This window comes from Alligator mississippiensis, chromosome 12 (genome assembly GCF_030867095.1).
Source record: "Alligator mississippiensis isolate rAllMis1 chromosome 12, rAllMis1, whole genome shotgun sequence".
Classification (NCBI taxonomy): Eukaryota; Metazoa; Chordata; order Crocodylia; family Alligatoridae; genus Alligator; species Alligator mississippiensis.
In genome coordinates, this window is record NC_081835.1 from 59158014 (window position 1) to 59179549 (window position 21536).

Genomic DNA, 21536 nt, shown 5'->3' on the forward strand with positions numbered 1-21536 from the left:
CCAGCAAAAATGAGCCTAACTCAAACCCCTGGCATCTACGCTCTGGCCAAGTCTGAATCCAGACCTCAGTTTGGCAGCTTAGGCTCATTTCTAAATTTTCTGTCCTATCCCCAAAGACCCAATTTTGCGTCCTATCCCTGCACGGGATGCAAGCACCCGTGCTTCTGGGTGCCGATGCGAGTCAGACAGGAACTTAACAGGGTCATCGTGGTGCTGTCGCTAGGATGGTCTATGTGAGAAGACAAGCTGTTACCAAACACAGCTGTCTTGGTGACATGTTCCCCTTTCCTTGTGCAAGAGGTTACCGAATATTCTCCATTTTGATCAGTAACCGCAGCTGAATTGCCTCGTTCAGGGCCTGGTCCGTTCTCTTTCCCGGTAGTATTTTTGGATGCCCGGACATGTGTGAAACAGGTCCCGTTAGTGCTTCCCACATGCAGAAGAATCAAGCAGACATTCGGGTCCCTGTTGGGGTCCCCAGGTTGCTCCTTAGCCCTCCAGCAGCATTGCTGAGGCTCGGGGTAGTCGGCTGCGGGGAATTTGTATTTTTTAACACAGACTCAAAGCGATTGCGTTTCTCTTTAACAAGCCGCCAGCTGCTTGAGGTGACGTTTTGGCATTTGAGGGGGCTGTAATGATCTTTAATTGACCTATTTTTACCCCAAACACCACGACGCCGTGAAACAAACAGTAACAAGGCAGCTGTGTTGAGTGGCTGGTGGGATAATGGATGCTTCTCCCTCCCCCCGTCTTGGCATATTCTGCCGCTCGTTAGGGTTACAGTGGCAGCTTGCAAGGGTTTTGGGTTACTCCACCTTTGTCTGGTGAGATTAAATCTGCCAATGGATGTGGTCTGTGCTTCGGGCTATGAGCATCCCTTTGCAGTACTCCCTGCTCTAGGAATTTTACCAACCCAGGCTGGAGAGGAGCTTTGTGTGTGTGTTATTTTTGGCTGGAGGCTGGGTTGTGTTAGATTTGTTCTTCCAAAATGGTGAGGGCTCTGGAGGTCCTGCAGAGAAAGCGGGGTCTTCTGCAGAAGAGTGGGGAGAGCAGGCTCTTTTCTGGGGTGGCTTCATGGAGAAAGGTTAGAGGGGTCAAAATGTCATGCTCCCAGGTTTTGTGACACCCCCAAATGAGCATGGGTTTGGGTTCATTTTATTCGAGCCACAGAAGTCCTGGGATTGGAGTGGGTCCACTTCTCAGCCTCATCTCAAGGTAGATGCGAAAGCTTCTTGTCTGTGAGCTGGATACGGTGCTCAGTGCATCTCAGTAAAACACCTCCGGTCCCATCTTTAGGGTCCTGCTAATGCCAGCAGCAGTTGCTCCTTAGATATCTGTGGAGCGGCAGTAAGTAAGATAAGACCTAGTTCTGTCCCTTCTCAGGTTTTGGTGGGATGCGAAGCAATATATTGAAATGAGGGAGGAAGCTTTTCTATGCAGGGCTTGGCAGTCCATACAGTAGCGACTAAAAGATAGGCTGGATCCATGTCTGTGGGGGTGAAGCGGAGCTTGGAGGGCCCTGCTAACCAGTGCGGGGGCTGCTCCCCACTGGTGCCGGCTTCGAGCAGACAAGATGAGATGTGATTGTGATTCCCTGATGGTGCTCGCACCCCGGTTTGAGAGCAGGGGGATCCAATGGGCCATGGGGACTGACCTCTCTTCTGGCTTCCCTATGTCGGGGCGGAGGCACTTGTGGGGCTGGAGGAAGATCTTCCCGATAGAGCTGTAGTTAAACACCAGGCTTGGCTCTCCAAGGCTTTCAGGCCAGTGCTGTATTTTAAAGGGGGAGAGAAGGAGAAGGCTTTTCCTTGCTCACAAGGCTGATCAGGATGCATGAATATGTCTTTGTTTCTCACCAGAAGCTACTGGGCAGGAGGGCGACTGGGGCTGAGGTCTTGCAGTCACATTCATGCCTGTGATGGGTGCTATTGCTCTGAGCCCTGGCTTGTTGCAGCAGGGTGAAGGCCCCTTTCCGCGTTGCTTCTGCCTGTTACACTGGGTGGCTTGGCAAGTTGGATAGGTGCTACGTGTCAAGGATGCAGCCTGTCCACGTTTCAGCCTCTGGACATCCTCCCCAGGGGCTCTCTCAGGCCTGCTGATGCCAACTGTGAGCTTCTGGGTCAGGATCTCTGTGCCGCAGGCCTGTCGCCTGCTTGTGAAGGGGATCAACCCTTGGGAACCGTTTGAGAGTCTGAAAAGCTGCAGCTGAGGGACCAGGATGGTTGGGCCGGAAGGCCACAAAGGTGGCCAAGGGCTGTGGTTCAACTGGACTGACCGTGTCTCTGCTCCTTCCTTCAGATCATCGCTCCTTGGAGGATGCCGGAGTTCTACAATCGCTTCAAAGGACGCAACGACCTGATGGACTATGCCAAGGTACGGGCTCCCTTCCCAGTGACCTGGGTCGTTCCTCTTCACCCTTTGCTCCTGATGTAGGCTGCTTCCTCCTTTTTGGTCCTGTCCTCTGTGCTGTCTATCCACTGAGGGAGTGGGCTCCCTTCCTGTCTCCTTAAGAGGCCGGGAGGCATTGCTATGTGGAGCATCGAGCGCTCCCTCCGTACCCAGGGGCTGAACACATGCCTTTACAACCTCCCCTGTGGTGTGTGCAGGAGTGGAGAAATGTAGAACAAACCCATGTGTCCCAGTATTGTTTAGAGGCCTCTGTCAAGACCGGGGCCCCACTGTGCTGGGCAGAAGAGACAATCCATCTCCTGCAATGTAACCTGGCAGGACAGGTGAAGGGAAGAGCACCATCCCTGGGGAGCCGAGGTCCAGGGGTTTGCTCCTGCTATCCTGCATCATGCACAATCATTTGTGCCAGTGCAAGCTGAAATCAGAAAGGAGGTGCTTTATGCCCTCTTGACACTGGCATTATGGCGGCACAGAATACAGGGCCCTGGGGAATGAGGTCCATAGAGCTCCAGGGCAGAATCCAGACTCCCATTAAGTCAACGGGATGGTTGGATTGGCTTAACTGGGGACGGGGTCTCTCCCTGCTTGACTCCCTGAGGCCACTTCTGAGTCCTGGTTCATCTGTCCTGCTAGGTTACCCATCCGCCTGGTTTTTCTCTCCCTTCACCATGCATCAGTTGTCTTGATTCCATCTTGCGGCAAAGCCTTTTATATTCTAATTCGAGGGTGCTCTGGATTTGAGCGGAGCACAATCGCTCCCGTGCCTTGTGGGAATTCAAGCTGGCTCTGCATGAGATCCTTGCTGTTGTTCAGGGGCATGATTGTGGGGTGTTTTTTTTTTTAAATGGCCCATAATTACCTGGATGTTAATTGTAATCCACTTTCTGAGGAAACTGGTCCTACCTCAATGGCTTGCGTAATAGACAAAGCAAATACATTTTCCCTTTTGTCGTCCCTTCCTTTTTGAAGTACAAGTTGCAATAAAACATATTAGAAGTTTTGCATCAGGTTCCTTAAGTGCCCACCAGGGTACCTTTCTTTTTTAGCGACTTCATGGAAATGCTTGACAAGTGGGCTCAATCAATCAAAAGGAAAAAAGCAGCTCTGTGCATAAACCAGAAAATTGCTTCAGTTTTTAAATAGCTGCCGTCTAGGCTGGCTGGATAATATCCGTGAAGCCAAGGTGCTGAGTTGGAGGGGAAGCGCCACGTGGAGCGCTAAGAGCAGAGAGAGAGGCCTCCGCATCCCATTAAAGACCGGAGTGCTGCGTGTTGAGGATTGTGTTTGCCATCTGTTGTTTTATTATTAAGAGGGGAGTTTACAAGAGCTTCCCATATGTTGCCAAACAAATTGTCAAGTAGTGGAGTTATTAGGAGAGCTGTGTTTTTATTATATGGAAAATGGAACACGTGTCTCTTTTTTTGAGAAAAAAAAAAAGGAATGAAAAAGAGAGAGAGAGAAGCCACAGTTTGGGGCCCTCTTTGTAGGGAGGAGGTTAGAGCCGGGGGAGACTTTAAGACGGATCAGCCACCACTGGCCTCTCTGGCACCCAGTCCCTTCTGAGAGCTGAAGAAATCTGCTCCCTCCCTATTTTGGGGCCTGATCCTTTCATGCAGTGGTTTTCAACCTTTTTTAGATTCAAGGCACCCCTTTAGACTCAAAGCACCTGTCAGAAAATGACAGCGCTTAGCTCTCACAGGTTTCTTGAAAATAATAGGGCAATTCTTTTGTTGCAACAAGCTCAGAAAGACCACAACAGGTTGGAAATTAGTTTTGAAAGTAAGGATTCCTATTTGAAATTTCTGGGTTGATCGTGTGCATCTATTGTGCATAGGTGTTTGCACACCTAACAGTGCCAATATTGCATGGGCCCCGGTTGAGAATCGCTCCTCTAATCACTCAGGTGCGCACGTCACTTAGTCACACAGGTCCAGCTGGAGGGTTACTGAAGGGAAAATTCGACCCTTTGGGACTCTCGCTCCTCGTGGAAGTAGAGCTGAACGCATTTGCAAAGGTTTGCAGGGGCTGGGCCCTGCACACCTGCCTAAATGGGCTCGTGTGAGTCATCCCAAGTCTTTGTCACTGGATGCTATGAACTCAGTTTGGGCCTTACATTCACATGATCGTAATACAGGGACTTGGGGAATACTCAGTGCAACTAGAAATGATTTCTCTGAGTGCAGGGCTGGGGTTGTAATTCTTCTGCCCCCTAACTTCTGCAACATCGGGGAAACCTCAGTACTAGCCGTGTCCATAAGGAAAAGTGAGCGCGCCGACTTAGTCAAGTGAGTCCAATATAAGAAAATTATCCACTGGATGAATAACAATTTGGGTTTTTTTAATCAAAACACATACTTGGGTAATACATACCCAGCTCTTTCCTGTTAAAGTCCCAGTAGAGTGAAATCCGTGAAGCTAATGCGTGGTGCCATTGCCAGCCCTTGGTGATGTTTATCTAAGTCCCTGCTTCCGGAGTCTCGTGATTAGGCTTTCATTCATTTTTCAGAAATAAAAATCTGGCTTTCAGGGTTATGGAGGGACACTTGCTGCCTACAAACAAACATCAGAAGGCACCACCGGCTGAACTGATTTTAAGCCAATCTCATGATTCATGGGGAAGCTAGACTTAAGTGTTTTGAACACCGGGAACTGGCAATGCTGAAGAAGCATAAATGTTGAAAATTGTATAGGTATTTCTGTAGTGATAATCAAAAGCATTAGTAACACAGCTAAAAATGTCTTAAAAATAGACAGCCTGATCTCCTGCCAGGATAGACTTCAGTGGCGCTAGACTAACTTTCACCAAGTAAGGGTCAGATTCAGGAAATCTGGTTTTCCTCTTGGTTACAGTAGCCTAAAGCAAGTGTGAGATTCAAGGGCGATTTAGGCATACGGTTAGGGTAGGCATGGGTTTCATTTTGTTTTTACAGATTCAGGGAATAGACTGGGAGTAATTTAGGTTGCTTTCATACTGGTGACTTCAACTGAAACAGGTGGGACGTTGGAACCGGTGCAGGGATGTTCTCTAGGGCCCCAGGCAAAACAGCCTAGCACTGCAGGGCTTTGATGCCCCCTTTTTTTTTAAGGTAGAACAAAAATGGAGAATTGGGAAAAACAACCTGATGTTCAGTGTGCGTAAGAAGATTCGAACGGGAAACCCAATTTATTAGGATCTTTTTTTTGTTGCCACCTGCTTAGCATGGGGAAAATCAGGGGCTGAGGGAAAAGCATGAAATTTTCGTGCGAAACCTGAGGGTGGGGAGCAGGAACAAAGTTGTGAAGCGTGCATGTGAGTGTGTATGTGTGCAGGCTCAGGGGAGGAGGGTTGGGGGATGTGGAGCTGTTAGCAGGGAACATTACCTCGGGGCCACCCTGTGCTGGTGATTATAGCCCATTCAGAATAAACAAAGAAGAGCATTAATTGACTAACAGGCTCTTGAAAGCTAATGGAGCGATCAGAAGCAGCGGGCAGGGCAGTGTGGTGGTGGGAGTGGGAGGGTGGGCAGGGTCTCCTCATCATCAGGCTGCCAAATGTCAGAGGCTGAGCTTCCCAGCGCCATGGAGGGAGAAAGCCCAGGTGGGGCTTTGCCAGCCTGAGCTCCCTGGATTTGCTGGATCAGCCTGGGACACAAGGAGAGAGCGTGGGCAGAGCTGTGTCCTGCTTCACGCTGAGGCTTGGTCCCTGCATCTCCTCTGCTGCTTGCATTTGATCCTGGCCCCAGGATGGGGTGGGGAGGACGGGGACAGGGAATTCATTCTCCCTGAATTTCTGTCGCTCGCTAGCCTGTGCGCGCACCAGCGTCTGGCAGATTTATACTCATCTCTGCTGGTCAGAGGGAGTTCATTGAAAGGTCTCAGACTGGTCCACCCAGCTCTAAGCCCTGAAGTCTGGGAAAGTGTCTGCTTCCCACACCAGTGCTTTCTTTTCTGGGAGCATGCTTGCTTCCTCTACATGCACCTGAGCAGGTTAGGCCACAAACCCCACCTGAGCCGCTGGGTGAATGCTTGGGCAGGTGGCTCATTGCAGCAGCCGTCCCTGACCTGACTACCCCAGCGGCGTGAAGAGCTGGTGGGTTGGATGAGGGTGTCTGCCTGCTCACTGATGCTCCCAACATTGGTAGACACGATGGCAGTAAAAGCAGTGGGGGTGCCAGGTGGACACTGTGCGGGCCTGAGCAGCGATGGTGTTGCTGCGGGATCATGACAGTCTGAAAAGGCAAGACAGGCTGGATGCTGCAAGTGAGAGAGGAAGAATGGAAAAAAACCCTGGTGAGACCCTGTTCACTGTCCCTGCCAACATCCACTCTGTGCCCCTGCGTGACACAGGAGACTGGGCAAGACGGACCCATGGTCTGACCCAGTCAGTGGCAAGTCTTATATTAAGGGAGTGGGTGGTAGTGTGCAGTTGGGTGGGAAGGGGCAAGTGGGGTGTACACTGGGGAGTGGGTTGTGAGAGGAGGCGGTGAGCCATGCTGGAGGGGTTGGGCAGCGTCACGGCCTTTAGAACAAACTCTATTAAGTCCTTGTTATTTTGCTGCTTTCCTGCATGTACGTGAGGACCTTAGGGCTGAATGGGGTGGTGCTTGTCTCTCCAACTTGGTTGCTAACCATTAACCAGCAGCCTCCGGTGATGTCCTGGTGCGGGCGTATTCCCGGGGAACCAGGCTTTCCGTTCCATGAAGTGTTGGTGCTAGTAATACTACTCTGCCCGGCCTCCGAGCCCTCGGCTTAGCTCCTTCGGACCTCTTTGCCGAGGTGTCGCTTAGACCCTCCTCTTTGAATTGTCTCTGAGCTTGAAACCACCTCTGTGCTCTGCAGTAACTCGGTGCCCCTTGGCTTCAAGGTACAGAGAAGTGCATTAGCCCTTTGAACAGCTCTGTGGGATTTTTAAGGACTGCCATTAACTCCCTCTTGGCATATGCTTGGGTTGCAGCGGTGCTGGGTGGTACCCGGGGGTTTCAGACCCAAGCCATAGCCTGTACGGAGAAGCAAGTCTAGCTTTCTCAAACGGCAGGAGCTTCTGAGTGCATCTTCCCTTCTCGTCCACAGAAACATGGCATCCCGGTCCCGGTGACTCCCAAGAGCCCCTGGAGCATGGATGAAAACCTCATGCACATCAGGTGAGCCCTGAGGGGTGGGAAGAGCTTCTGGAGGGTGAGAAGGGGCCAGCATCCTGGGCTGGATTCTCTTTTCTCCTGCACCTTGTGGCATGACCAGTTCCCAGTGCTGCTGGGACTGGTCAAGACTTCCACTGGTGTAGAGGACAACACAAGACACACAACACAGAAGTGGCATTGTGGGCATCAAAGAAGGTTGTTCTTCTCCCTGGCAGGCTGGATTCTGACCCACGACTGGTCTGTGAAAGCCCCTGCCCTTCTTTGTTTCTGGGCCTCAACCTCTTTGCTCATGCCCTGCTCTCCAAGTAGCAGTATCTGTTGCTTTGCTTATCTTCCAAGCCTCAGTACGTAGTAGGAACATCCTTGACAGACCCCATGGCACTTACCCCCCCCCAATATGTTGGCATTAACAGCATCAGGGAGAGCGGTCTCACGACTGGCTCGCCCCTGGGCAGAGCTGCTCTGCCTCTGTCTACGTCCTTCAGGCCAAAAGCTTGCCCCCCCAGCTGTAAACCGCTGGTCAGCCAAAAAGTCCTTCAGTCCTTCAAGCCAAAAGCTTGACCCCCTGGTCAGCTGGGCTGGGAAGCAAGGGCAGCTGGATGTCATGCTGGCCACTTCATTGCCTTGAGTGCCACACATGCCTGAAACATGTGAGCCCAGCTGGGCTTTAAGCTGGGGAAGACTAATTTTTTTCTCTCTCTCTCTTTCTCTCTCCCACTCTCCTTTCCCGTCTGAAGCTACGAGGCCGGGATCCTGGAGAACCCCAAGGTAATTGATCATTCCCTTTACATCTCTTGTCTTACATGGCAGCCACCAGGGCCGAGGGCGTCTGATGCATTTGCAGACTAATTGGAAATTTCACGGCAGGGCGTGTGTGGTGAGGAGGCCAGGCCCTGCCATTCTCTCCCCAACCCCTTCTCCGCCTTCCCCCTCCTGGCACATTAATTGCCGCTGGGATGAATAGGGGAAGGAACCATTTCAGGGTGACACCGAAGGAGAAAATGTCATTGGGAAACAATAAAGAAGCAATTAGACAGATGAGGCACTTGTGCGAGGGGGAAAGAGAGGCAGGCTGGCTGCTGAATGCTCCCCAGCTTCCAGGACATGTCTCCCATCCCCCTTGGGTGACACAAATGAGAGTGAGGGGCTTGGGGGCATCTCGGATGGACAGAACGTTTCTGGCCCAACCGCTCTCCAGATGCATGCACCTGCCGGGAGGAAGGTCCCCATAAGCCTGGCCCAGGTCTGTGGCTCCTATGTGCCTTTAACTTGCTTATTTCTGGGGTGACGAGAAGGGTTAAAACCCCCCTGGAGGAATCCTTTTTTAGGGGAGGGAGGGGGTCTATCAGAGAATATAAAATCCCTTTGTATGGCAGTGCGGCTCTGGTAACTTCTCCAGCAGCTCTGAGCTGACTGCCTCAGGGCAGCGCTGCTCAGATGCCATCCAGCTGAGAGACCAGGTCAAGAGTGCCCTGCAGAGGGTGGGAGGCTGGCATGTAGTTTGCAGAGAGCTTTTCCTCCCCAGAAGACATGGCATTGCCTGCTGGGGATGAGAGGGTGCAGTCAGATGCCGGTGTATGCAAGGGGACGGGGACCCTAACAGCTGCTTGTGCAACGTGCCTCTTGGAGCTTGCAAATGAAGGAGGTCTGGGGAGATGTGGACAGGAGGCCCCTGGGCAAGCACAGCTGCATGGGAGGGGAAGGGAGTGGGGCTGTCTGGGGAGGATGCAGTAGGGCCTGGGTCATGGGTGGGGACTGCAGGAGTATCCTCAGGAAGGGAAATCTTCAGAGCCACAGGGGGCTCTTTCACCCCAAGATGCTGCCCAGATCCCAGCCTCATCCCTCCCTATATATCCACCCTTATATAGCTATCGGAGCTACAAGGCTGGCCTTTGCATTTGAGACAGGGTGGATGCAGGGTGGGATGGGGATAGGCAAGTGCCCTGGTCCTGGCCCTGGCTACACCTTCTTGGGAGCACTGAGCAGCCCGGTGCTGCAAGGCTTCAGCTCCCAGGTTAGGGGAGGACCTGCAGGCGCCAGGCCGAGGTGCAAACGGCTGTGGGTACCACCACTGATCACAGGCCACTGTGGCCTGGCCCAGTTGCAAGGCCAAGCGGGGCTCCCAGGCGGTCACTAGGCACCTGGGAACTGGGGCTCCTCGAGGCTTTAAAAGGCTCCTGGTCTCAGCCCCTTTGTGCAGCACCCCTGTGGTTTCTGCCAAGGACACTGGACACTTTTCCCTCTAAATCCTTGCCTCTTCCTACCCAGTGGGTCACTGCTCTAACTCCTCCTTGTTTCCCTAAGGCCCATCTGCCCTGGGGTAAGCTGGTGGCTCTCCCGTCCTCTCCCCCTTCCCCTGTGGGCTGTCCTTATTACCGTGCGGCATGTGTCATTCAGGTAGGCATGGGTCCTGCTCTAACTGTGTCCTAATAGGGCTCATGGTGCTCGCTGCCTGCTGGCCTGTGTCTTTCCAGTTCATGCTCCACCGGACTCGCAACACTTAGGAAAGCTACTTAAACTATCCATCAGTGCTAATTAGACAATCAGGCGAGGAGAGGGAGGGAGTGGGGGGGAGAGAGAGGATGGAGAGAGATGAAAAGGAATCCACACGCACTCACGGCCTGATGATCCGTGCAGCCCCCGTGGCTGTCTGCGAGAGGGTGCAAGCGGGGTCTGGGGAAGGTGGAGTCTCCTGTCCTAGCCCTGTGCTGTGGCAGGCAGAGCAGAAAGGGGACCGGTCACAGGGCTGTGCTGCCTCGGGGTCAGTTGCTTATGGGATAATGGAGCCTTTTACCCCAGGTTATTACCATCCATTTAACCCAGACCAGTCAGCACTGGTACCAGTTGGTGGATCCACTCCGTGACTTCTGTAGAGTGGCATGGAGGGTCTCTTCTGGCTTCTGGGAGGGCTCTGTTGCCTTCACAGAGACCACTGACTTAGGTGGCAGGGATGTCTGCCTTGGAGGAGTCAGACCAGGGCTGGATTGGGTTCACCGAGGCTGGATAGAGCTCACTTCCCTGGAGGAGAGCTTTCCCAGTTGAATCCTACAGCACCGTGCAGAACTCAGCCCTGCTTCTGCCCATGCTGTACCTCTGCGGGGTCTTGTTCCCAGCTCCATTTTGGTTTCACCCTTCTTCCATAGAAGTGGCCTATGCTGGTATAAAGGTTTTTTTGGTTTATGCATTTTGCCTGGGAAAGAAAGGCCTGCAAGCCCAGCTGTGGTGCAGAGCATGGGTGCATTGCCTATGCACTGCAACCCAGCCCTGGAGCAGGCCCTTCTCCTCCAGCTCAGGACCCTTCCCTTGCACAGTTTGCTCCTGCCCCGCAGCCCATTGCCCTTGCAGTCCCGTCAGTCCCTCCTGTTCCTGAGCTCCTCCTGACTGGACCCAGGGAATGTATCCAGCCCAGCTGTGGCTTAGCAAGGCACAGCTCTCCATAAAGGCCACCAGGTTCGTTCTACCGGTGGCCAAAGCCAGATGAGAAAACTCAGCTTCCTAGTCAAGCCCAGAAAGGAAAGTGCCGCTCCTCCTAGACTGATATAACCTTTTCCTGGGTTCCCCTTTAACCTTTTTGGTGCCAGCTGCTGCAACGTCCCTCCCATTTCCCGCACTGGAATTTGCAGGGGACACTTGCATTGGGTTAAACATTAACACAGTCTCTTCCCCGCTTTAGAGGGGTAGTGATTTCCCTGCAGCTCCCCGACCCTTGCCTAAACCTAGGCCCTGGGGTGCTGCTCCAGACGCTGTGGAGAAGGCCATCAAAGAAAAGAGGGGTGCCAAGCTGCCGTGAGGCTCCCCCCACAAACCCCTGAGACCTGCCAAACGGAGGGATTTGAAAGCAGATGGTTGAGCTATTTTCTGCCTCTGTGAGGCCCGATTGAAGGGCAATGAGGCAGCTAATGCGGAGAAAGATAGAAATTTACTTGCTTTAACTTCATATGGCACTCTGAAAGAGTTCATTCAGTCTCCGGCACAACAATATCAGCCGGATGAATAAACCATTTGCGGCATCGATAGCTCTACATCATGGTTTAGTTCATGGACCATTTGCTTCCAATTTCTTCTCTTCTTGCCCCGTTTTTCTTGCTTCTTTCTTTTTTCCCCCCTCTCTCTCTCTCTCCCTCTCTCTTTCTACACACACATGCACACACAGACACACACACACACTATCTTCCTTTTTTTTTCTTCCTCCCTCTCTCTCCCGTTTAAAGATGACATTGCATGCCTAGCCTCCCTGCGGGGAGGGATAAATAGAAGGCATTGATACACTGCAACAAACTATTTGTCATTTGAACTGTGCTTTTAGGAGAGAGAATAAAAAGAAGACAGACTTGCGCCGTAATGATGGAATGCAAGCCAAATGTCACTTTTATTTCTATTTAGTTATTTTATTTAATAGGGGTTTTCATAGTTGGCTTAGAAAATTGGAAACTACCTGACTTTGACTTCCAATGTTTAGTAAAGAGTTTTTAATACTTTCTCTCTCTCTCTCTCTCTGTCTCATTTTTTTTCCCACTCCCCCCTCCTGTCCTTTCCTTTTGAACTCAAAGTTTTTCATCATCTCCAACGGGTTTGTCTAGTTAATAAGTATGATCAGGGCTAGGAAAGGCCAAACCATGTAAAATTGAAATCTGCAGCCCATATAATTTGTGTGTGTGGTGTGTGGTGCGCGCGCGTGTGCAATCTTATACGTGTTGTTTAAATAAAGGAAAAGAAGCATGAAAATGCTAGGTAGCTTTTACTAAAATATATATTTTTTAAAAACCCCCACAAAAATCTGTGCTCTCCGTCTCTTGTTTTAGAGACGGCACGTTGCCCATGCTTTTAAAAGATCATTAGTTTATATGTCTATATCTATAACCTATATATATGCCAGACTTTCACTGGTATAAATCAGCAAGGCATCATGGACTTTACTCATTGAGGATATGATTTGTTGGCATGTATATGTGGATATAAAATACCCATGTTCTCTGGCAGTGTCGCTAGGCATAGTCCTGAGGTCAGTGTGTTACACAAACAGAGAAGTCCGCCCGGAACGGTTAAGCTAGAAGGCACAAATGTTGTGATATATCAACACCTTCTGTTCACAGGAGCTCCCAAAATCCTGGACAAATCAATATAAAGCGGCAATTCCTTGGTATTTTTCCTCTCTACCAAAACAGGCTAGCTGCATCAGTCCCTGCGCTCCTCCTTTGTGCAGTAGACCTCGGCAGTCCTCACGGTCCCCTGTGCTCGCGACACTCGGTCCCAGTAGGCTTGATCCAAAGCCGATGCAAAAGGCTCCAGTTAGTGTCGGATCAGGCCCCTTGTGAGAAGTCACAGTGTTTTCCAGGCAATAGCTCTGTGACTGTCCTGTGCAACTGGAGGGTGAACCGTATGATCATAGGCATCCTAAATGAGGCTTTTCTACATGGGGAGGTTTATCAGCATATTAAGCCAGCGGTGAAATCCCATCATCTCTTTCCTTGGACACCCGCTGCAATGGCCGGGAAGGATAGTACAGGTCAGTTAGACAGTCATGTAGGTGGAGAAGCCGGGAGTGCAGGGTTGTGCTAGTGCAGTGAACCAGGTGAGAAGACGATATTGGCCTCTGTAGCATAGGTCGAATGAAACCAAAGTGCCATCTGAATGGCCTTCCAGCCTAGCATTGCCGTAGGGGGAACTCCAAGCACACCATATGGTTTCTGTAGATGGGTGGGAGTGTAACCTTTGGGGCGATGTGACCTGTGTGGTGCTGAACTGCGCGATGGGAATGAAACGTCAGACAGAGCCCCATGGAACTGGGCCAAATTGCCCACGTTGCTCTGAAGCCTCTTCTTATTTCCTCACCTTTTTGGGTAAGAAAGAGACTTGCTGGAAACAAAGTTGAATCGAAAATGTCATCAAAACAAGCAAATAAATGCACGCACTGGAACAGTTGGCATTTTTGTAGGCAAAAGCAGGGTTTGGGATAAAACTGAAAAATTGCATGTGATCATTTCTAGCTTTTCCCTCAAGCATTTTAGAGTTTAAAAAAAGTGGTTCGTTTTGAATTTTAGTTTGAATTTGGAAACTTTCTCACGTTATTGGGAACAAATAGAATTGTTTTGAATGCCTTTTTCAGCCGTTTTTTCTTGCTGGAAAAGTGGGGAGAAAAGCTAAAAAAATTCATTTAAAGAAATGGGGGGCGGGGAGAGCCTAGGAGGCAAAACACCTTGGAAGCAATGCCCATTTATATTCTGCAAAGCAAAGCATAAAGACACTTTGCAGATCTGATCCCATGCCCTCAACTCCTATTAATGTGATGCTACAAACATGACACAGTTGTGAATTTTTTGACAACAAATTGTCATCAAGAAATGCTGATTTATGACAGCTGAAACCATTTGTGGGAAAGGATCATTTCTGGCATACTTTGAAAAAAAATCTCAGAATGTCCCATCTTGATGTTTACAGAATGATTTTGGGGGGGGGGGGGTGTATTTTTAGAGCTATAAATTAATTGACATTGAAAGCACCCAGTACAGAAGATTAGAACTGAACCCAAATGTTTTAAAATTACTGAAACATTTCCGCTGCCTCAATCCAACGTTATGTTTTCTTGGATTACGTGTTCACACCTGCTTTACAGCTTCTGATTTCTGACATAACCATGAGGGTGAACAACTTGCTTGCAATGAATCACCTTTTTTGCAAAAGAAATGGTCAGCTCTAGCTAATTCGCCTCTCCGAAGGGAATACAAATAATGGTGGATTATCCAGTAGTGACTCTTAGCAGGAATTGATAATGGAGGGTGGGAGGGTCAAATTAAAATCATGGTGGCAAATTATCTCCGAGGCAAATTAACTGGAGTTTACTGTCTTAACAGCAGTGCAGGTTCTGTCTCCCCGGCTGGGCAATCACCGCGGCACTGCTGGTCACTTTAGGAGAGAGCGTGTCCACCAGGAGAGTGGGAGACGTGATCAAATGGGAGTTGGGAATAATCTTCGCTAGCCCGAAATGAGAATCCCCTGGAAGAGACTGTAAGCTGAAGCGTGGCTCTGAAAGAGAAAGCACCCTTCTTCCCCATTGCTCATCCTGGGGAAAGCTTGTTGAGCACGCTGGAAGGGACTGGGCAGAGAAGGAGTTTCAAGGTCCCCAACTTTGAAATCGTTGGCCTTAACCATTCGGATGCCCACCGTTATTTAGGAGCTTTGTTGTCATGAGCTCAGAGTGTGCCGCGGGCCCCCTTGAAGTTCGGAGGAGCTGTGGGCGCTTAGCACTTGGAAAATCAGGCCCAGTTGCATTGGCTATTAGCCCCATGCATTTGGTCTGAAAGCCTTTCAGGGCCACTGCATCCAGTCGCACACATGAGGGGGAGAGGGAGGGGAAGGGACGCACTAAATTGCAAAGCTTTCTCCAAAAGGCGGCTACATTCACAATCCTGGACAGAAAGACTTTTTCTTTTTCTTTTTTTTTTCTGGTATGTGCTTCCAATTGTGGCAATTCATTGGAGTCGCCCGAGTCCCGAGGCATAAACTAATTGTGAGAGCGTGGCTGTTTCCACTGGCCGGCTTTAAAAGAGATAAGATGCCTCTTTACTCTAAATCTGGAAAAAAATATACATAAAGGTTGATGTGTTTTGAAATGGGTTTTTGCTTTGTTCCTCCATTTTCCCCCTGGGTGTATTAACCTTGAGGACACTGTAAAAAAGCACATGCGGCAGGAGCACCTGCTGAGGTCAGGACTAGTCATTAGTTTTTTCGGTCAGTGCAGAATAAACCCCAATTCTCTGCGTCGGCGTCGTTCGCGGGAAGTGTGCGCGCTCTGCCTCGCTCTCTGTCTCTCTGCCCAACTCGCACTTTTTCCTGCCTGACTTGTTCCTCCACAGCTATTCCATCTCCAGCTGTGGGGGCGTCAAAGAAAAAGATGAGATCAAGTTGAGGGGAAAAATTGTCTGATTTTCCTAGCCCTTTGTTCCAGACCCCTCGCAAGCTCCAGCGCTCGCCTTTGTGACGACGTCAGAGCTCTTTGCTAGGCAGGTTTTGTCGCGGAGGCAAGCGCGGTTTTCTCCCGGGAGACGGCACGGGTGCGTGTGTAGGCAAATGGAGTCCAAGTGAAGTAAGGCGGGTAGGTGGGATCTGCGGCTGCCTCTGTCTACTCTGAAGTCTGTGTTTTAAAGGTAGCTTTCAAGGCAGCTTGCAAGGCGGCGCTGCTCTGAGTTGGGTAGGAGACGGGGCTAGAATGGTGTCACCCCGAATGGGTTGCATCCAGAAGGGCTCAAAGCTGGGACCTCTGGGCCCCAAAGCACAAGCCTTCGCTGCCTGAAGTCAAGGACACAGTCCTTTAGTCAATGGTGAAGTGAGCTATCAACACCTTCCTGGGGCCCAGCCCACATGGGGATGGGGAGGATGGTGCTTCTTGGGTGGGAGCAGGTTATATAAGAGAGAGGTGAGGGGATGGGCCCTACCCTCGTGCCTGTGATGTTAAATCTATGGTATAGGGCCGGCGTGCAATGGGAAACCTGTGCACTGGTGATGCGTGTTCTCCATAGGGTGCAAGGCGTGCTTTTGTGGGTATTCACAGGTAGCAGTTCTCAGTCCTTTCTCTTTCCTGCAGAGCCATGCTCCCCCCGGGCTGTATACAAAGACCAAAGATCCTGCCAGCGCTCCAGACACTCCAGATGTTCTAGAGATTGAGTTCAAGAAAGGTAAGTGCTTTGTCTCCTTGCTTTTATTTTTCCTTTTTTGAGATAAATCTGCATCTCACCCAAGGGCCTGAGCATTTAGCTATGGCTCCAGCAAGACCAGCATTTTAGCCATCTTGTCTTTCGTAGATGTTAGGGTCGGAAGGGACCTCAATAGATCATCGAGTCCGACCCCCTGCATAGGCAGGAAAGAGTGCTGGGTCTAGATGACTCCAGCTAGAAATTGGTTCCCTGATGAATGAGTGTAAGTGGGAATAATTGAAATACAATGGTAGCAGTTCCTTTTAGACAAGATTTTTTTAACTGGGGGTGTAGAAGAATTTGGATGCTGGAAGTTTGTGGTTGAACCTGGGTGGGTTCCAGGTTTGGTCGTGGAGTTGCCTCCAAACTTTCCCCCATAGTTAAGTTGTTTGCTCCATCTCTGCTCCTGCCCCTTTCTGCATCTAGAAAGCAGCCAATAAATTTGCCCTTGTGGCTGTGGTGTCCAAGGACATCTCCCTTGGCTTCCCATCTCGCTGGTGGTCTGCATCTTTCTGTGCTGATGAGCACCGCCTTTCTGGGGGGCTTGGAGCTGATGGATCAGCCCCCACTCTCAATGCCGAAATTGGGTTGCTGCAAGGAGAATGGGGCGGCAGGTCAGGGACACATCCCCTTGCTGCTACAGAGTGAATTGAGAAGATACTTGTCCACCGTGAGAAAGGAACCCAGCACGTGCAGATTTAAGGTCTTTGATCTGACACCCAGTGCAGAGGGATGTGTAGGGGCCCCTGCTACAGAGACACAGAGAGTCCTTTAAGCAAGTCTGCTCAAACTTGCAGATGCATTGATTGGCAAAGCGTGTCTGCCTTCCACGGAGGTCTAGGCTGGAGGTTGAAGACCCGAGACTTTGAACCTCCAGGTTGTACAGATGGAAGCTGAAGATGGAGCGTACTGGGCTGCCAAAAGCAGCAAGTGCATGAGTCTTGGCCTTGAAGTCACGGAGTAAGGATGAGCATTGGGGTCTGGGGTCACATTTGGGGGCCACAGGCAAGTGCAAATGCAGAGAGAGAGAAGCAAAAGCAGGCTCCAATCTGCAGGGAGGTGTCATTAGCTGGTGGGCAGAGCCAGGGCACCTGGGTTCTCTTGGTGCTGCCTTGGCATCTGGTTTTGGGGCGTTATGCTGTGCTCTACCTGCCTGCCATGGGGCTTGGCAAGCTGTCACAGGGCTCTGTGGAAGCTGCAAAGTTGTCTTCTTGCGGGGTGGGAGACTCTTGACCTGAGGGGACATCTCCCATTCCCTTCTCTGCAGGCACCTCCTGAGATGGCGGGGAGACCCCTTAGGCCTGTGGGTCTGCGGCCAGCCTCCCTCCCACCCTCCAGACGGGCCGGAGAGCCCTACTCCATTTTAATGATCCTCTCTGGGCATGAAGAACCCCTCCCCTGCACCCCCCTCCTGGCTCCCTCATTCATCCCCTAGTTAATTTATTTGAAGTTTTAATCTAATTATTAACTATTTTAAAGGATAAGCAGCTTTCTCCAACAACGGGCCCAACAATGTCAGCTCTCCTCCGGGTGGACTGCATCCAATACCCTGGCGAAAGATGATAATAGAAAGAGAAGGGGAGAAGGGAGGGTGCGGGCGGGAGGGGGGTGCTCAGTGAAGAAGGGGCTTAAGGTTCATTATTGCTGAGACTTACATTTAATAGCAATTTACAACCGAGTTGATAAACCCCTGGAAAATAGGGGGTTTAGAATGGGGAAAGCTGACAGAGCCCTTCACTACACAGCGGCTCTAGCGGGCGCCTCCGTAATAAAGACTAGAAAGGGAGGCATTGAGGCCTGATTGGCAACTGATAGTGCGCTAAATGGTAATGAGGAGGGCAGATGGAGGAGAGATTAGCCTCCAACTCTCCACAGCTTTTCTTTGTGGGCCCCGCAGCCCCCTTGTCAGCTTCCTAATACATTTATTGCTCATTTCACACTGCTAAAGAAAATGCCTTTTTCTATTCACAGCCGCCCCCCTCCCGCCCCGCTCCTCTCCCTCCCACCCAGCGCCTTTAAAAAAAAAAAAAAGGTGTAATAATTAATTCATGGAGCCCTCGGACCTCATCGCAGCCTGCCAGGGACCGGCCCGAGATGGGTTCCCATTCACTCTTGTCAAGCGGATAACTGGAAGCATGTGTTGCGTTTGTCTGCAGAACAGACGCTACAGCGGCTGTGTGTGCGTGTGCGTGCGTGTGTGTGCGTGTGTGTGTGTGTGCATGTGTGTGCACACCCGAACCTCCATTGCACCCCCCCCCACCACCAACCCCAGACAACCCCCTCCTTTGGCTATTGGGTCGTTTGTCAGGCCTTGTGTCAGTGGCTGGTGGGACAGAAGGTGCCGTTCCATAAGACAATTGCGGAGCGTGAAATTCAATTAGTTAAGGGCCTGGTTGCAATTTCACAGGCCCTAAAAAAGAGAGAGGGGAGAGGGAAAGGGGGCGTTTTTTATGGCCCCCTCTTTTTATTATTATTTATTTCTCTCTCCTGAGGGTTTTTCTGACTCCCCCTATCCCCCCTCCCCATGTGCGGCAGCTTGGACATGCCTTTTTAAGAAGTTATTTAGAGTTCATATCTGTCACATCTATTTAATGCACTCCGGGTGATGTTAAGACGTGGTCTTGACATCATAAAGCTGATCCCGCTCCCTCTCCCCGTCTCCTCCTCTCTCTGTGTCTCTCTCTCACTCCGCAGGTGTCCCTGTGAAGGTCACTAACGTCAAGGACAGGGCCACTCACCGGTCCTCCCTGGAGCTGTTTGTGTACCTGAACGAGATAGCGTAAGTGCGGCGGGGAGGGGCTCTCTTGCCGGCTCTCATGCGCTCCATCTTTCCCAGCCATGAGCACAGAAAATCACCCGCTGCCATGTGCACACGCCCCGAGAGCAGGCTGCGTGAGACTCCATGAGTGCACACATGAGGGACAAGCAAGCTGGATAACAGGACGTGTCTTTGGGTGGCTCAGTGAGGAAGGAGCTAGGGTTTGGCCAAGCTGCCCTAGGTGCCAGTGGCAGGGCTCTGGTCTCCTCATTCCCAATATGCACCAGAACATGTTGGTATTTGTTTTCAGATGTAGCCTTGCCCCAGGGCTGTCAGCCAAGTACAGGCTGGGCTGTCTCGCCAACACCAGATGCCCCGGACCCTCACTCTGTACCTGTTGGCCAGTTGTCTCACCCCAGGTACCAGTTTGCTAGGTGGATCCCATCCTCTCAGCCCATCCCTGTCCTTGTCTCTGATCGTCCAAGTTACTCCTGCAGTTATGGTGACTCCAGATGCAGGAGGAGGTTTGGTAATGCAGCCCTCTCCTCTCCTTTCTGCACCAGTAAGTGGGCTCCTGGGGAGTTTCTGCTGAGTTCGATTCTGATATTTGGGGGTTCCCCCCTCCACCTCTGAGCCCCCAAGACACAACCTCACATCCTTCAAAGTGGGGCCGTGGGAGTGCGTTCCCCTTAAAAGGGCTGTCAGTACCATTTCCTAAGGAAGGGAAGGGGTGCCTGCGTGCCCCCACACCAACCCTGATTTGTCCTTTGCTGGCACCAGTGTTGCTCCACTGATACCCATAAGGCTGCCTCTGACTTGCACTCAAGGGGTGAGCGCAGGATCTGGCTTCTGGCCCCTGTTGCAGCCCTGGGGTCAGGACTCTAAGCACGCTGTCCTACATAGTGGTCCAGTGCCTTTTCAACGGGTCACTGCATGCCTTCGTGGCCCCCCGGCATACGGGCCTGTGCCCCTTTCTCTGAACACATGGTCAGCGTGGCCTTGCGTTGCATTGCTGCTCGGCGGGAAGTGGTCCCACAGTTAGACAGTCTTTGGCTTGGGACTAGGCAGGCACTGGGGAACCATTCATCCATCCCCTTGCCAAGTGCCACACAGATTCCCCTGTCCCGTTCCTCCTTTGTGCCTCTGCCTTTATCCCCCTGGAGCTGAATGGGAATGAACTTTTCCATGTAGTTCTCTTTTTAAATGTTAATTAAGTGGTTTTAAAATGACTTCACCGATCATGAATACAGCTGCCGTGGCAGCAGCACCTCTCCCCCGCTCCCTGCTCTCGCCTGCTTATTTGTCTCGTGGCTAGCCATGCCACGTCGAATGGTGGATTTCCTCGGAGCTCTTTCCTGCCCCGGCGGTGAGCGGAGATGGAAGGGGGATTTGCATTGGCAACGAGGTTCAGCACTGGGGGTTGGGAAGGGTCCCACTTTCTCTTCACCAACCAAACTGCAAAGAGGGGGTAAAGGGGGGGAGGGAGGACTCGATAGCACATCCTATGCAGCCCACGCCACCCGCTGCGAGGCAGCTCGACTCCTGACAGAGCCTTATCGATGGCTTCAGCACGAAGGACTTCCCTGTCTTGTCATGCTGTCGTGTGTCTCCAGGATGGTGCTAGGCTCCGTGGGACAAGTCAGAGAGAGTGGTGTCACGGTGTGGTCTCAAGATGCATTGCTCACCCTGTGGGTCCTAGTCTGTGCCCGGAGCTACGAACATGTGATGACGCTGAGGCCGGGTGTAGCGTGCCAATATGGTGCAGTAGCAGCTAACTGCACATCGTAGACATGAAGATGGTGTTTTCATTTCCATCAGCAGGGACAGGATTTGGCTCTGCAAAGGGGGGTCTCTATTGAAGCAGCTGGATGCAGAAAGACCCAGGGGTCCTCTCAAGCCCCGTAGCTTCCAGTCGGTGCTCCTTAGTGTCACCGCGTGGGGTCTCCGGAAGTCCTGCCCAAAGCTAGGCTTTCGTGGAGCGGGCTCCTGACTGTAGTACAGGTCTTTGCCCGCACTGTGGACACCTTCAGATCAATGGCATATGATGAATAGTGGGGTTGACGGTGTGAGCTCTTGTGTGAGAAACCCCTGAAGGAGAGGGCGGTTCTGTGTGATGGGGAGCAAGTTCCGTTCCAGTCTGCCCCTGGGCCTTACCCAATACATTTCTGTTCTCTGGGAGATCATCTGACCTAGGTATCAGGGCTCCAGCCTTTAAACAGATATTTCCACAAAGCCAGTGACCTCACTGGGTATCAGTTTGGGCCCTCCTGGGGAGATCCCTTTCTTCTGGCCCCTTTCTCCGTGGTCCCTGTGAGCAGCACTTGGCAGTCCTCATGAGATGCCAGGACTGCACAGTCCCTGGGAGATCGCGATGCAGGTCCCAACCTCTCCTTTGCTTTCTCCTCACAGTGGCAAGCATGGTGTTGGGCGCATTGACATTGTGGAGAACCGATTCATTGGGATGAAGTCCAGAGGTAAGAGCTCCTTTCCTAGATAAGTTGCCTTCTCCCAGGACCCAGTCCTGTCCCAGAGCAGAGGATTGGGAGATCCAGCCCCCCATAT

At 51.4% G+C, this 21536-nt stretch overlaps 1 protein-coding gene across 1 annotated transcript in view; it reads left to right on the forward strand.

Annotated features, from left to right (window-relative positions):
- Positions 1-21536, forward strand: part of ASS1 (argininosuccinate synthase 1) — a 65757-nt gene that overhangs the window by 18830 nt on the left and 25391 nt on the right. Inside the window, exons 7-12 of the mRNA XM_014610553.3 lie at positions 2299-2373; positions 7459-7529; positions 8264-8294; positions 16108-16198; positions 18911-18995; positions 21384-21448. Coding sequence (XP_014466039.1) covers positions 2299-2373; positions 7459-7529; positions 8264-8294; positions 16108-16198; positions 18911-18995; positions 21384-21448 — 418 coding nt within the window. The remainder of the gene's footprint in view (positions 1-2298; positions 2374-7458; positions 7530-8263; positions 8295-16107; positions 16199-18910; positions 18996-21383; positions 21449-21536) is intronic.